Genomic DNA, 14,512 nt, shown 5'->3' with positions numbered 1-14,512 from the left:
CTTGACATTGAGCCTCAGTCCATACTGAAGGCTGCAGTCCTTGACCCTCTGCAGCAAGTGCATGAGGTCCTCCTCAGTTTCAGCGAGCAGGGTTGTGCCATCTGCATAACGCAGATTGTTAATAGATCATCCACCAATCCTAATGCCACACTTCTCGTCATAGAGCCCAGCCTCTCGGATAATCTGCTCTGCATACAGGTTGAAAAGGTATGGAGATATTGAGCAGAATGGGAATGCTAGAATATTTAATTACGTGTATATGAAATCTATACCTAGTCCAGAAAACTGTTGCCCAAATGCAATAAGGGGACATAGTGTAAAATTGGGAAAGGTGTGCATCAGGGCTGTATCCTTTCTCCATACCTATTCCACCTGTATGTTGAGCTAATTAGAGAAGATGTACTTTATTAAGAAGAGTATAGAATCAGGATTGGAGGAAGACTCACCAACAAACTGCATTATGCAGATGACACAACCCTGCTTGCTGACAGGCAGCAGGACCTGAGACACTTGCTACACAGGATCAAGGACTATACAGCCTTCAATATGGAATACATCTCAACACCAAGAAAACAAAAATTCTCACTACTGGGCTAGTAGACAACATCATGCTAGATGGACACAAGTTTGAAGTCAATGATTTCATCATGTTTGTATCCATAATCAACACCCTTGGCACCAGCAGTCAGGAGATCAGAAGATGTACAATTTTGGAGAAGTCTGCTGTGAAGAGCAATGATGTCAATTTAAAGACTAAGGTGCATCTGATTCAAGCCACAATCTTTTTAAATCACCTGCTATGCATCCTAGAGCTGTACAATGAATAAAGATGATAGAAAAATTGATGTGTTTGAGTTATGGTGTTAAAGAAGAATACTGAATATACTATGGATTGCCAAAAGAACAGACAATGTCTTGGAGAAAGTTCAACCATAATGCTCTTTGGAGGCAAGGATGGTATAACTTCTTCTTACATACGTTGGACATGTAGTTAGGAGAGGCTATTCCTTGGAAAAGGACACTATGCTTGGACAGATGTAGAGTCACTGAGAGAGAGAGAAAGATCCTCAACAAGAGACTGACAGAGTGTCTGCAGCAATGGGCTTAAGTTTGTCAAAAACGATGAGGGTGGGAACAGTGATCACATCTATTGTTCATAGGTTGCTAAGAGTCGTTCTCAACTCAATGACACAGAACAACATCAATATTCTATTATAATCATCTTCATGAGGCAATACGATTTAAGTCAATTACCTACAAAGAGACGATTCCTTGCATGACTCTATCTGTGTAACCTGCATCTGATTCATCATCTGACCTGCGGTTCTTGGGATGTGAGCCAGCAGTCTCCTGCCTGATTAGCAGATTTTGGGGTGTTCTAGCTCTCAAAATCCCATGAGGTGGCCATTAGATTTGCCAATTGTGGATTCATCAGCCCCTGAAGTCATGTGAGTCAGAAGAAACACAGAGCCCGATGCCAGACCCGCAGATTTGACACTTGCCAGTACCATAACAAAAACTGCAAAGAATTTGAGTTTGAAAATCAAAAGGAAATAGTCGACACTTTTAAAGTGAAAAAGAACTTGAAGAACACATTAAAAACTCAAGTTGTAATACTGAAAGACTTCATGTGCAAAATCTTGATTGATGCAGGAAGCATCAAAAGAAGAAAGAACATACAGAGTCACTGTAACAAAACAAATTAGTTGACACTGAAACATTTAATGGGAAAGCATATAATTAAGAGACAATGATAATGAAAACATTTAAACTGACAATGGCAAAAAAGAACGCCCCAGGAATTGATAGAATACGAAGAGATCTGTTAAAACATACAGATGCAGCCCTGAGCATGTCCACTAGCTTATGTCAGGAATGGCTACCTGGCCAACTGACCAGAAGAAATTGGTGTTTGTTATCATTCAAAGAGAAGGTGATCCCACTTCCAGGAGTGTGGAAATCAGCAAACAGTATCATGAATATCACATGCAAGTAAAGGCTTGCTGAAGATGGAAATGATGGGCTTGATGAAAATGGCTGGAGGGGAGCTCTGGTTGCCTAGCGGCAAGAAGCTGCACTGCAATCCCAAAGGTGTGTGGCTCAAATCCACCAGATGCTCTGCTGGAGAGGGAGGGACAATCTTCTCCTGTGCCAGTCGGATCTGACTCGATGGTATATAAGAAGGAAAAAAACAAAACAAAACAAAAACCTGCTGGGACATGTGTGGATGAGCAGGGGAGGATTGTGGGCTTGAGGAGCAGGGAGTGTTGAGGACCCCTGGCTTGCTGCCTTGGCCCCACGTGCGAGCTAGGGCTGAGCGAGGAGATGGCAGGTCTAGAGCGCAGCCCATTGCTGCAGTCACTGTGTCCACCTGGTTGAGGGTCTTCCTCTCCTTTGCTCTCCCTCCACCTTTCTGAGCATGATGTCCTTTTCTAAGGAATAGTCTCTCTTAGTAACATGCCTCTGTGTGTGTGTATATGTGTACTCAATAGACAAATAGATTCACGTCTGACTCTCCTGCCTGTGTTTCCTTCTTCATACAGGGAGAAAGACACATGATACCTCCTTCAGGAAGCTCAAGTCAACTACTCTGCTTCACACTATTAATCTCAACTGACATATGTGATCCATGCATCCAAGTTCATAGGAGGTCTGTAGGAGAGAGTGAGGGATCTTTTCTCCTCGCAACAAATTATACACTGGATTGAAATTCTGGGTCTTTCCTCCTGGAAATATGATGACAGTGGACTGTCACCTATGCCACAATGGTGTTTGTATTGGATCTAACCACTGATGGGTAGGCTGGCAGGAATGGCTTTTTGCTGCCCTGAGTACAGGGACTCTTACAACATAGCATGATTTTTTTCAGGGATCCTGAAAGCTATGTGAAGATGGACTTTGCATCCATTCTTTTAAATTGTTTGACTGAAAGTTTACAAAGCAGCTTAGTTTTTCACTTAAACACTCATATACATTTAGTTTATGACATTAATGTCTTTCCCCACTTATTCCCTATAATTCTTATGCCCACTAATCCTTCTATCCCACCCCTTCCTGTATTCATATACTACCTGTTTGAGGTTATATGGTTGGTTATTCTAAGGACTGACTGCCTCTCCTGTGTTACAGGTCAGCTTCCAGGTTTGTCTGTTGTTTGGAATTCAGCACCCATATTGTGGCTCTCATCTCCTTGTAACTGAGCTATTGTTTGGAGCCCAGAAACCTTTGGTGGACTAGGTTTTGGAAAGCTGTGAAGCTTCCCGAAGAGGGAAGCCTTGCCTGCTGCACGACTGTTTGCCGTTCCTCTATTATAGTTCACTAAGTGGACCAGACGCTACGTGTGCTTTCTGCTTGTCCTGAGTCTGACTCTAGTTGACACTCCTGGTGAGTTCTGCAGGGTCTCTCTGGATCTCCTTCCAGTTGTTGGTAAGCGCCATAGAGTCTTGGATGACTCATAGTGACCCTATCAATGGAAGACCTGAACATGTATAACTTTTATCGTTTCTCTAAATTCATAGAGTTTCTGGAGGCAAGCTATTTTGGAAGTGGATGCCACTCCTGCTTTCCCTAATAAGCTAACACTTTACACCCAATTGTGCTTTTCTCTGACTTGTCAATCACTGCTCTTTGAACTTCACTCTAAAACCGTTATCACTACTGATCCCAATCCCCAGAAGAATCTGTGATTTCGAGCTGCTGTCCTTCGCCTCACACTCTTCCCTACATCACCTACTACTTCCATTTCATGTCGCCTCCAGTATTTTCTCTGAAGGACTGCCACTCCGGACAAACCCTGGCCTGAGAGCTCCACTCTGCTGCCAGAGTCAGCCAAGACCTCAGCTTCCTCATCTGAAAAATGGGAAGAGTCATCCTCGATCCCAGGGGCCTCCTCTGAAATGGACAGAGCTCCAATTATCATTTCTTAAATGGACTGAAACATACCAAAGCTCATGAAGGTGACGCAAGACGTCTATGAGCTGGAGCCAACTCAGCCACAATGAACAAAACTGGTGGAGCAATCTGAATCAGAAACAGGAAAATGCCTAAATATGTCTGAACACTTTTGAGTGGCACCCAAAGCAGTTAGAGACCCCATGCCTTCCCCTCCTGAATAATGGCTATTGGCAAGGGATCAGTGTCTTGTCAGAACAGAACAGAAAAGTCACATAGTGTGGTTTGAAGAAGAAGTGATACTTTTAAATATATATATATATATATATATATATAGAGAGAGAGAGAGAGAGAGAGAGAGACAGAGAGATCTCATTCATATATATATTCTTGCTTCTGTTGCTGATCCTCACTTGCTCAGGAAGTACTATATGATCAAGAGCCAGTGGTAAAAAAGGAAGACGTTCAAGCTGCCCTGAAGGCATTGCCAAATAAAAGGGTCCTAGGAATCAATTAGAAACCAATTGAGATGTTTGAACTAGTAGACACAGCCCTGGACGTGTTTACCAGGAAATTTGGCTGACAGCTACCTGGCCAACTAATTGGAAGAGATTCGTATTTGTTCCCACTTCCAAGAAAGGTGATCCTATGGAATGTCAAAATTTTTGAACAATATCATTAATGTCACATGCAAGCAAAATATTGTGAAGAGAACTTTTTAAAAATGGCTAGAATAGTATATAGATAGAAAATTGCTGAAAGTTCAAGCTGGATGTTGAAGAGGCTGTGGCACCAGGGATATCATTCTAATGTCAGATGGATCCTGGCTGAAAGCAAAGAATAGCAGAATATTGTCTATTATTGCTGTATTGACTATGCAAAGGAATTTGACTGTGTGGATTATAACAAGTGGTTAACATTGAGAAGAACAGGAATTCCAGAATACTTAATTGTGTTCATGTGAATCCTATACCTAAACCAAGAGGCTGTTGTGCAAACAGAACAAGGAAATACATGGTTTAAAATTAAGAAAGAGGTGGATCAGGGTTGTATCCTTTCTCCATACCTATTCAATCTGTATCCTGAGAAAATTATTGGAGAAGCTGAACTCTGTCAAGAAGAATGTGGCAACAGGATTGGAGGAAGACTCATCAATAACCTTCATTATGCAGATGACACAACCTTGCTTGCTGAAAGTGGGGAGGACGTGAAGCACTTGCTGCAGAAGATCAAAGAAGACAGCCTTCAATATGGATTTCGTCTCAGCATCAAAAAAACCAAATTATTTTAAAAAAAAAATCTCAGCACTGGATCAATTGGCAACACCATGATAGATAAAGAAAAGATTTAAATTATCAATGATTTCATCTTACTTGGATCCACAACACTTAGCAGCAGTCAGGAAATCAGGGGATGTTTTGCATTGGACAAGTCTGCAGTAAGGGACTTCTCCAAATTATTAAGGGAAAATTATCAGTTTGAGGATTGAAGTTCACTTGATTCAGGCCATGAGCTTTTCGATAACTTGCTATGTTGCTGAAAGCTGGTCAATGATTAAGGATAACAAAAGAAGAATTGATGTGGTGTTGGAAAAAAGTACTGCTCCTTGGCTGCTCCTTGGAGGCACAGATGATAAAGCTTCATCTCACATACTTTGGACATGCTGCTAGGAGAGGTTATTCCTTGGAGAGAGATATAATGCTTGGAAAGGTGGGGGATCAGCAAAAGAGAGGAAGACCCTCAACTAGGTGGATTGACAAAGTGAGTGCAGCAACAGAGTCAAGTATGTCAGAGACGGTGAGGATGACACAGGAAAGGACAGAGTTCAGACCTGTTGTCTCTAAGGTAACTATGAGTCATACATGACTTGATAGCAGCCAACAACAACAGCAAATATATGGGGGGGGGAATTAAAAATAGTTAGAGAGTGACCAAGAAAGAGACAGAGATGGTGGCTGAGGCCTTATTTAGAGGCAGCGACTATTAGCAGGACAAAGCTCCAGGCAGATCAGAGCGAGTGCTCTGAGTGGCTCAGAGACACAGTGAAGCAGCCTGTTTGTGAGGACTCCTGTTGCTGTTGAAGTTGTTACGTGCTTCAAGTCGCCTGCAACTCATCGCGACCCTGTGTATAACAGCCCTAAACCCTGCTCTATCCTGTGCCAATCTCATTGTCTCTGACACACCCACTCCGATTACCCCAGTCACTGAATCAATCCACCTCATAGAGGGTCTTCCTCTCTTGTGCTGTCCCTCCACCCTCCCAAACATAATGTCCCTCTCCAAGGGCTGATCTTGCTTTGCAACATGTCCAAAGTACATCAGATGAAGCTTCAGAATCTTTGCCTCCAAGGAGCAGCCTGGTTTTACCCTCTCCAGGGTGAACGTGTTTGTTCTCTAACAGTCCATGGTATATTCAATACTCTTATCCAGCACCAAAGTTCAAAGGCATCAACTCTCCTATCATCCCGAGTCATTGTCCAGCTCTCTGAAACACAGCAAGTAATAGCAAAGACCGTGGCCTGTATCAGGCACAGCTTAGTCTCCAGACTGATATCGTTGCTCCTCAGCATCTTGGAGAGGTCTCTGAGAGCAAACTTTCCCAGTGGAATTAGTCTTTTAATTTCCTGGTTGCTGGTACCAAGGGTGTTGATTGTAGAGCCCAGCAAACTGAAGCTGTCAACAATCTCAATCTCTCCACCATAGTGGGCCTGAATGTCCTCTCATGTTACAAGGACCACCTGGAGGTATCCTGCAGATGCTGTGGGCCTCCTGCCATCGGATGCAGGGTGTTTAATGGAAAGAACACAGTGAGTCCAGAGACCTTGCTTCATCCTCAGCTCTGATAAACCGAATGACCTTGAACAGATCACTTCTCTTTGTGCCCCAGTTACAAAACGTAGGAATTTTCATAGCCAATTGCAGCATCTCCTCTGGGTTTAATTCTCTAAGTTGTAGACGGCATCACTGTTCATCGAATCCTCATGTCCCTCTTGCCCCCACCCAATTGTGAGGAGGAATAGCCTTTACCATCCCCACTATACCTCTGGTGTTGGCAGGGTGGGGTGGGGGTGGGAGTACGGTCCTAAGTGCTGTGTACTAGTTCTGGGCAGAAGCTTCGAGAGGTGCTGAGGCTTCTGGCCAGCCCTCTGGTGCTCTGCCAGGATGGTTCTCCTCATTCATCCCTGCTCCTTTGGCCTGGGTCCCAGCATGAGGAGTTACTCAGACTAGGCCTGAACCCAAGCCACAGCCGAGCCTCAGTCATCTCCCAGAGCCATGAATGGGAGGTGAGTGTTGCTGTTGGCACTACGACTTTAGAGTGCTTTGTTATCGCAGCCAAAGCTGACTAATACACCACATGACCGGAAAGCATCCCTCATAGAAAGGCAGGCACATCAGATCTGGTCTGAAGCTGTCCTGAAGGAGAAAGAAGGGCAGCTGGTGGGGCCCAACAGGAAAGCCCTCCACTGCCTCACACCTCTGTGCCAGAGTCAAAGACCTCCATATGGAGACATCCCTGGAATTGGCATCAACCTCCCAGGCCGCAGCAGGGGAAGGAAGGGAGTTGGGTGAGAAAGACAAGTCAATCAGAATGTCTCAATGTCAAGTTCTTCCCCACTCACAGTCCTCTCGTGCGCACAGCCTTCCAAGTCTGCCGTGTGTTTCTGCACTGCTAGGATGTCATAATAAAAGTCTACTAGAAGCACCAAGGTGGCTTAGACAAGCTTCCAAGTCCCGATGTCACCAGTGTCTGGCTGCTGTGATCAGTACTGAAGACTTTAGGTCTCTCTGATTCCCATTTTTAATGCCCCCCCCCAAAAAAAATTCACCCCCACATCATTGCAGCTAAACCCTACTATTAAGTGTTTTCCTGCTAACCAGGACAATGTAGCCTCTTTAATGTCAGACACCAACTAATTCCAGAGAGAAGACAACTGGAATGTTAATATTCCCCACTGCATGGCTTAGGGTCATCAAGTGAGAGTTCAAGGTCAAAACATGTGACCTGCCTGAACATGTTTCATTTCACTCAGAAAAAAGATATTACCCGGACCATTCCCTACCACCTCACTTGGCTATAGCAGGCCCTCTGGAGCAAGAGCAGCATTGTTTGTGGAAAGAGAAGCCAAATAAACTCAGGCTGCCGTGAACAAGAGTTCTAGCGGCCTGTTGCTGTGTACCGTTGAGTTGAAACCAACCCACAGCTGACCTTCCAGAGGGTCTTCAGAGGCTATAAATCACATGACAAGAGAATGTCCATTTTTCTCCCACAGAGCAGTCGGTGGATTTGAACTGCAAACCTTTGGGTTGACACTGCAATTCCTTACCACTAAGCCAATTGCATTGCCAACCCAGAGGCAAGTGGTTTGGATTCACCAGCTGCTCTTCAAGAGGAAAGGGGAAACCTGCTACTGTGTGATTTACAGCTTCGGAAAACCCACTGGAGGGTCAGCCAGGAGTCAGACGCAGCTCGAAGGCACACAACCACAACCTCAACCACCTCAAACTGACGTAATACAGTTGAAGAGAGAATAAATAAAGATGTAGGGAGGAGGATAAGGAAGAAGCCTAAACCAAAGCAGTACGTTTCCAACTTGTTTCTCAAATCACTTATATGAAGTCTTACCTGGAACAGAAATATGTGTAAATAGATAAAAATGTCAGCTCAAGTAAAACAGGGGTGAGAATTCAGAGAGGCTCATGTAGCACCCCATTTCTACCTCCAAACTCTTTTTGGGACCGCAGGACCACACTCAGTTTGAAAAGCTCTAAGCCTAAACAACATTGGATGTTAAAGTGGGCTTATATACATAATTTATCCTATCTTTCTCAGTCAAACTTTCATGAAATTAATAAAAAAAGAAATTTAAAAAATTCCCCACGTCAATAAGTGTCATAAAATAAAAACTTGTTGTTATAGAAACAAAAATATAGGCTTATATAGTTGCAAAGGGGGGGGGGGAAGTCAGAGAGCTTCATGGCCATGTCTGTGGTCTGCAAAGAACTGACTAAGCTGTGCAAGAATTTCTTGGTATGGTCTAACAGCTGTGGAATAATATAAAGGTGACCTTCTACTTCCTGTTGGGGTAAATTGAATGACCAGAGACCTTTCTCAAATCTTCTTATACTCATGCTCCTTTCCCCTTACCCTTAGCTGAGGTGGAGAGATTTGTCTGGGAGAGGTTTTACTCTTTCTTCTTTGTTTCATCTCTACCCCTCACATCTAAGTCATCACTCTCTGGACTCTGAGACCTCCAGCTTGGTGTAACTTCTGCTGTGGCCCAGTTCAGCCTTCTAAGGGGGTTGAGGCAGCGGAAACCTTCTGAAGGGAGTGCTCCCTTCACCAACACCAGGCTCCCCACCTTCCCAGGAGACAAGCGCTCAGACCCACCTATGCACACCACGTCCATGAAGCCATACATCCCGTAGCAGATCTGGAAGAGGAGGTCTTGGCGTTGCCACTTTGCTGAGGGACTGAAGGTTGACCAGATGAGCCAAGAGATGCTGGCGATGAGGAAGAGAGAACCCAAGATGGCAGCTGCAATCTGCACCTTCTCAATGACTGTCAGAGAGATGGCCTGCCACTGGGAGAGAGGAAGGGAGGTTAGCCATTTCTCAGGAGCCCTCAGCACATTTCCACCCCACATCCCTTCTCCTTCTGCCACTCTCCCCTCTCAGCTCACGTTCTCCCCTCTAGTTCAAGAGTTAAGCCAGGGCTCTCAAACTTGGAATACAATGGAGCATTTTGCAGGTCTTTGAGTTTGACATTGCACCTTGATAGAGGGTAGATGGAGGTCACTCTGATTGTAGGAAGCAGGTTCTAGGCAGACAACCCTGCAAGACCTTTATGTTTGATCAGGACACAGAGAACAGGGAGGGGCAAGGTAAACACAGAGCTAATGTGGGCACTATTCCAGGGCTTCCAAATATCCTTTTCTTACAAACAATGATTATTTTCACATTTCTATATGTTGAGAGGGCACAGGCATTTCTTCTTATTTTCTAAAGAATACCTGGTTTATGTTTAATATATACTCTAAAGATTACCGATCTGAGAGATAAGGAGGGAATGCGGGACATGGAAAAAAGTTAAGAAAAATGGTTTGTACGTTACTGAATTTATATGAACAATGAGATTTCCATGTTTGGGACTTGTTTAACAGAAAAGCGCTATACAAACAGCACCAATGATGACCGGTTGAAGACTCAATGGGTGTTGGCAAGTTTCATCTCTGAAATTCTCCAAGTGCATGGCTGGCCCAGGAAACCTAGGATTCAGTGAACCCAGAGCTGGGCTCTAGTTAAGGTGAATTCATGTACACACTCAACAAATGTGTGTGGTATGCCCCCTAGGTACTGGGCATGGTGGTAAGTGCTGGAGATAAAACAGTAAGAAAAAGAGTCCACAATTAAGGTTACATAGTGGAATGTACTTGGGGTGGTGGGAGAGGTGCGGGGGTATTGTGTACCAGGGAAGGAGTGTTTCTTTTACTTTTGAAAGAGAGGAGCGAACTGGGGGTGGTGGTGGGGAGGGCTGGGCGGGGAGAGAAGTGCAGCAGTGAATGAATGGAAATCCAAAATCTCTGTAAATGCTCATTAAAATTATTTAAAAAAAAAAAAGAAAAGAAAAACTAAACAAAACATAAAACAGGACCAGATCCCTATTCTTGCCATCTTTAAAATCTTGTAGGAACACCTCCCCCCAAAAAATAACCCAAAACAAACAAACAAAAAACCTGAAACAAACAATCAAAACCCCAACCCTAAACAAAACAGAGTAGCAAACAAGTTCACTGCCACTGTGTCAACTCTGACTCATAGCAATAGTCCATGAGTTTCTTATGCTGTAGGGAGCACTGGTGGCCTGGCTGCAAGAAGCTGCACTGCAATCCCAAAGGCACATGGTTTGAGGCCACAATCTGCTACGTGTGAGGAAAGCATGAGCAATTTCCTCCCATGCGATTAACTGCCTCTGAAAGCCGCCTTGGAGGATCAGCTTTGGGTTGATTCTGACTCTAAGATCACAACAACAACAAATCTCAATGGAAGGAGAATATCTTTCTTGCATAAAACAGTTGGCAGATTTTAACTTCTGGAAAGGTACAGCCTCTTGGTGAGCAGCAACCCATCAGACTACCAGATAATTATTCATGACATAAATGCATAAAAGGGAAAAGCATAGCATGGCGGTGCGAAACCCATGGAACATGATTTCCCAGAAGGAGTGGTGCTAGAGCTGAGATCTAACAAATGTGTAAGGATGAGTTGATGAGGCAAAGAGAAGAGATAAAGAAGGCCCCAGTCAAGGAGAAGAGCGTGTGCAAAGGTCCTGTGGCAGGAGGAAGCACGATGAATATGACAGCTAGAGCAGAGAAAGCCAAGGGGAGCTTGGGGTAAGAGAGCTGGAAAGGTAAACAGTAGGACATGAGGATCTTTGTAAAATATGCACACATTTGAGACTTTGTCTGCAGAGTAAATGTGATGCTCTTGAAAAGTATTAAGTAGGAGATTGAAAGGATCAAATCTGGAAGGTAGAAGGAATGAAGGGCTTTTGACAGGAACAGGTTGTGTGACACCCTGCAGAGAGCGTCTCAAATGAAGTCATTTCAGTTTATATTTCGAGGAAAAGCACACTGTCTTCCATCTGCCAACAGTGGGAAGAGGCAATGACTCTGGTCCAGCCAGGTCTGATCAAGTACCTCCAAGAAACTGTAACCATGCAAAACATTTAAATGACTGGTCTGGCTGTAGAACAGAAGCCATTATACGTAATTGTACAGTGTCTCATTGTGGGTAATTGGCCTTTGCATTTTCCATGGTTGGCCCCAGCCTATGGCTTTACACACAGAGGAACTTTCCAGACCACAGCCTGATGATGGAGATTTCCTATGTGTACATCAGATGAGATTGAGATTGTTCACAGTTTCAGTTTGCTCGGCTCCACAGTCAACACTCTTGGCACCAGTAGCCAGGAAATTAAAAAACGTATTGTGATGGGAAAGTCTGCGGTTAGGGACCTCTCTAAAGTACTCAAGAGCAACGGTGTCTCTCTGGAGACTAAGGTGCGCCTGATACAGGCCATGGTTTTTGCAATCACTTGTTATGCATCAGAGAGTTGGACAGTGACTAGGGATGATAGAAGGAGAATTGATGCCTTTGAGCTGTGGTGCTGGAGAAGAGTACTGAATGTACCATGGACTGCCAAGAAAACAAATAGATTCATCCTAGAGAGGGTTAAACCAGGCTGCTCCTTGGAGGCAAGGATTCTGGGGCTTCGCCTGACATACTTTGGACATGTTGTAAGGAGAGACAGGTCTTTGGAGAGGGACATCATGCTGGGCAGAGTGGAGGGACAGCGCAGGAGGGGAAGACCCTCTATGAGGTGGACTGATTCAGTGACTGGGGTAACCGGGATGGGTGTGTCAGAGGCAATGAGATTGGCACAGGATAGAGCAGGGTTTAGGGCTGTTGTACATAGGGTCGCTATGAGTCGCAAACGACTAGACGGCACATAACAACAACAACAACATGAGATGGATTTCTGGGGTCTGTTCCATTGTCTTAAATGAGGCTCCTGATTGAGATGTGTGGTTCTACTAATAAGGCATCAGGAACCCTTGCTCCTCCTGTTCCTCTAGGCCTCGAAATTTCCAAACATGAGAATCAAGAATGGTAAGACTTCACCTCTCATACTTCATACGTATTATCAGGAAAGGCTGGTCTTTGGGAAAGGGCAACATGCTTGGAAAAGTAGGTCACTGAAAAAATGGAAGCCTCTCCACAATATGTACCAACATAGAAACTACAACGATAGTAGAAATGAAGTAGAAATTGTGAGGATGGTGCGAGATCAGTGTTTCTTTCCATTTGTTGTACATGAACCAGAGTTAGACAGCACCTAACAGCAACAAGGTAATTGTAACACCTAATAATGGGGTTGTTAGGAACCTTCAAGTCAAGTATGATTCACAGAGTCCTGTTCTGTGCCATCCTCACCATCTCGTCTATACCTCAACCCTCTGTTTCTGTGTCAATATACTTCCCTGGGGTGGTCTTCTCTTTCACTGACCCTCCAACTTTCCAAGTATGATGTCCTTTTCCAATGTCTGGCCCTTCCTAACAACATGCCCAAAGGATGTGAGATCAAGCTTCACCATTCTCACCTTTAAGGAGCACCCTGCCTGCACTTTTTCCAGGAGAGATTTGTTATTTGTAGTCCGTGGGATGTGCAGCACTCTTATCTAACACCGCAACTCAAAGGCATCAATTTACCTTCTGTTATCCTTACTCTTTGATACATAGCAAGTAATTGAAGACACCCTGACTTGAATCAGGTTGCATCTTAATCTTTAAAGTAACATTATTGCTCTTTAGGACTTTGGACAGGTCCTTGATAAGCAGATTTCCCCAAGGCAGCATGTCTTCTGATCTCTTTAAAGCTGGCACTAAGAGTGCTGATTGTGGAATAGTTGACAATTTGAATCTTTTCCCCATCTATCTTGATGGTGCCTACTGGCCCAGTGGGGAGGATGTTTGTTTTCTTAATGTTGAAATGTAACTCACACTGAAGGCTGCAGTCTTTGATCTCCTTCACTTTCAGCAAACAAGGTTGTATCATCTACATAACACAGATTGTTGATGAGTCTTCCTCTGATGCTGAAGCCGCCTACCTCATCATGTCCAGCTTCTTACCAGCTTCTTAGATGATTTGTTCAGCATAGAGGTTGAGCAGATAGGCAGAAAGGAGACCGCTCTGATACCCAGAAAGCCTCCTTAATCCACAAAGTTCTTTCTTACTAGTTTACAAACCGTCTGCCCAATCTAAATGGCATCCACTGGTCACACCAAGAAGCATACAAAGAATGAAGGGATGGGCTGCTGGCAAGGTTCTATCTTTCTATCTGCTCCACGTGAGGCTCCTCAGAGGTTATGGTAGAAGCCTATGAAGAATACAGAGAGTAAGGATGTTCTGAAAGGTCAGGAGGGAGAGAAGAGCCTCAGAGAGATTGAGCTCTGCTGCTGCTAGACAGCTAGGGCTTCACGCCAAGAAAGATTCCCCTCCTAGGAGCAAGATGTCTCTGTTCTGCGAGCACCCCTTCTGCACAGCCCAAGAGGGAGAACTAATAGAGAGACCAGTGAGGAAGGCACAAAGATAAGATGCTTCGACCCCAGTGGCGGAAGGAGCACCGAGCCAGGGCTCAGGTGATTCAACTCTATCTCTTTCTGCCCCTTACATATTATGGATGACCTTGGAGAAGCCGTCCCACTGCAGCTGAACCTGAACCTGGATCATACTTGGATGACTCTCAGGAGCCCAGGAGACACAACTGGGCCACAACCACACAGCACCACTTCTAGTCCAAACTGCTTCGTGTTTCTGATGCTAGCTGGAGAAGTAAGACAGCATGGACTGAGTTCACGCCACGCATTTCATGGAGTAGAGAAACCGGAAGGGGTGTCCCTCATCTAGAAACTTGCCATTAAAAGCACGGGTAGTGTCTGTTCATATCCTGTGCCCATTTTTCAATTGGATTATTCTCCTTTATCTTGTTGTGGTGTTCGAGTATTTTATAAATTCTAGATATAAGTCCCTTGTCTGACATGTCATTACCAAAAACTTTTT

The 14,512-nt window shown here is 44.4% G+C and overlaps 1 protein-coding gene across 1 annotated transcript in view; it reads right to left on the bottom strand.

The window, feature by feature from the left end:
- Window positions 1-14,512, bottom strand: part of MARCH4 (membrane-associated ring finger (C3HC4) 4, E3 ubiquitin protein ligase) — a 155,375-nt gene that overhangs the window by 26,516 nt on the left and 114,347 nt on the right. Inside the window, exon 3 of the mRNA XM_006891915.1 lies at window positions 9,281-9,473. Within this exon, the coding sequence (XP_006891977.1) occupies window positions 9,281-9,473 (193 nt within the window). The remainder of the gene's footprint in view (window positions 1-9,280; window positions 9,474-14,512) is intronic.

Source organism: Elephantulus edwardii, unplaced genomic scaffold (genome assembly GCF_000299155.1).
Source record: "Elephantulus edwardii isolate Elephantulus edwardi_28Jun2011 unplaced genomic scaffold, EleEdw1.0 scaffold00106, whole genome shotgun sequence".
Classification (NCBI taxonomy): Eukaryota; Metazoa; Chordata; class Mammalia; order Macroscelidea; family Macroscelididae; genus Elephantulus; species Elephantulus edwardii.
This window is presented reverse-complemented; position numbering and strand designations above follow the sequence as displayed.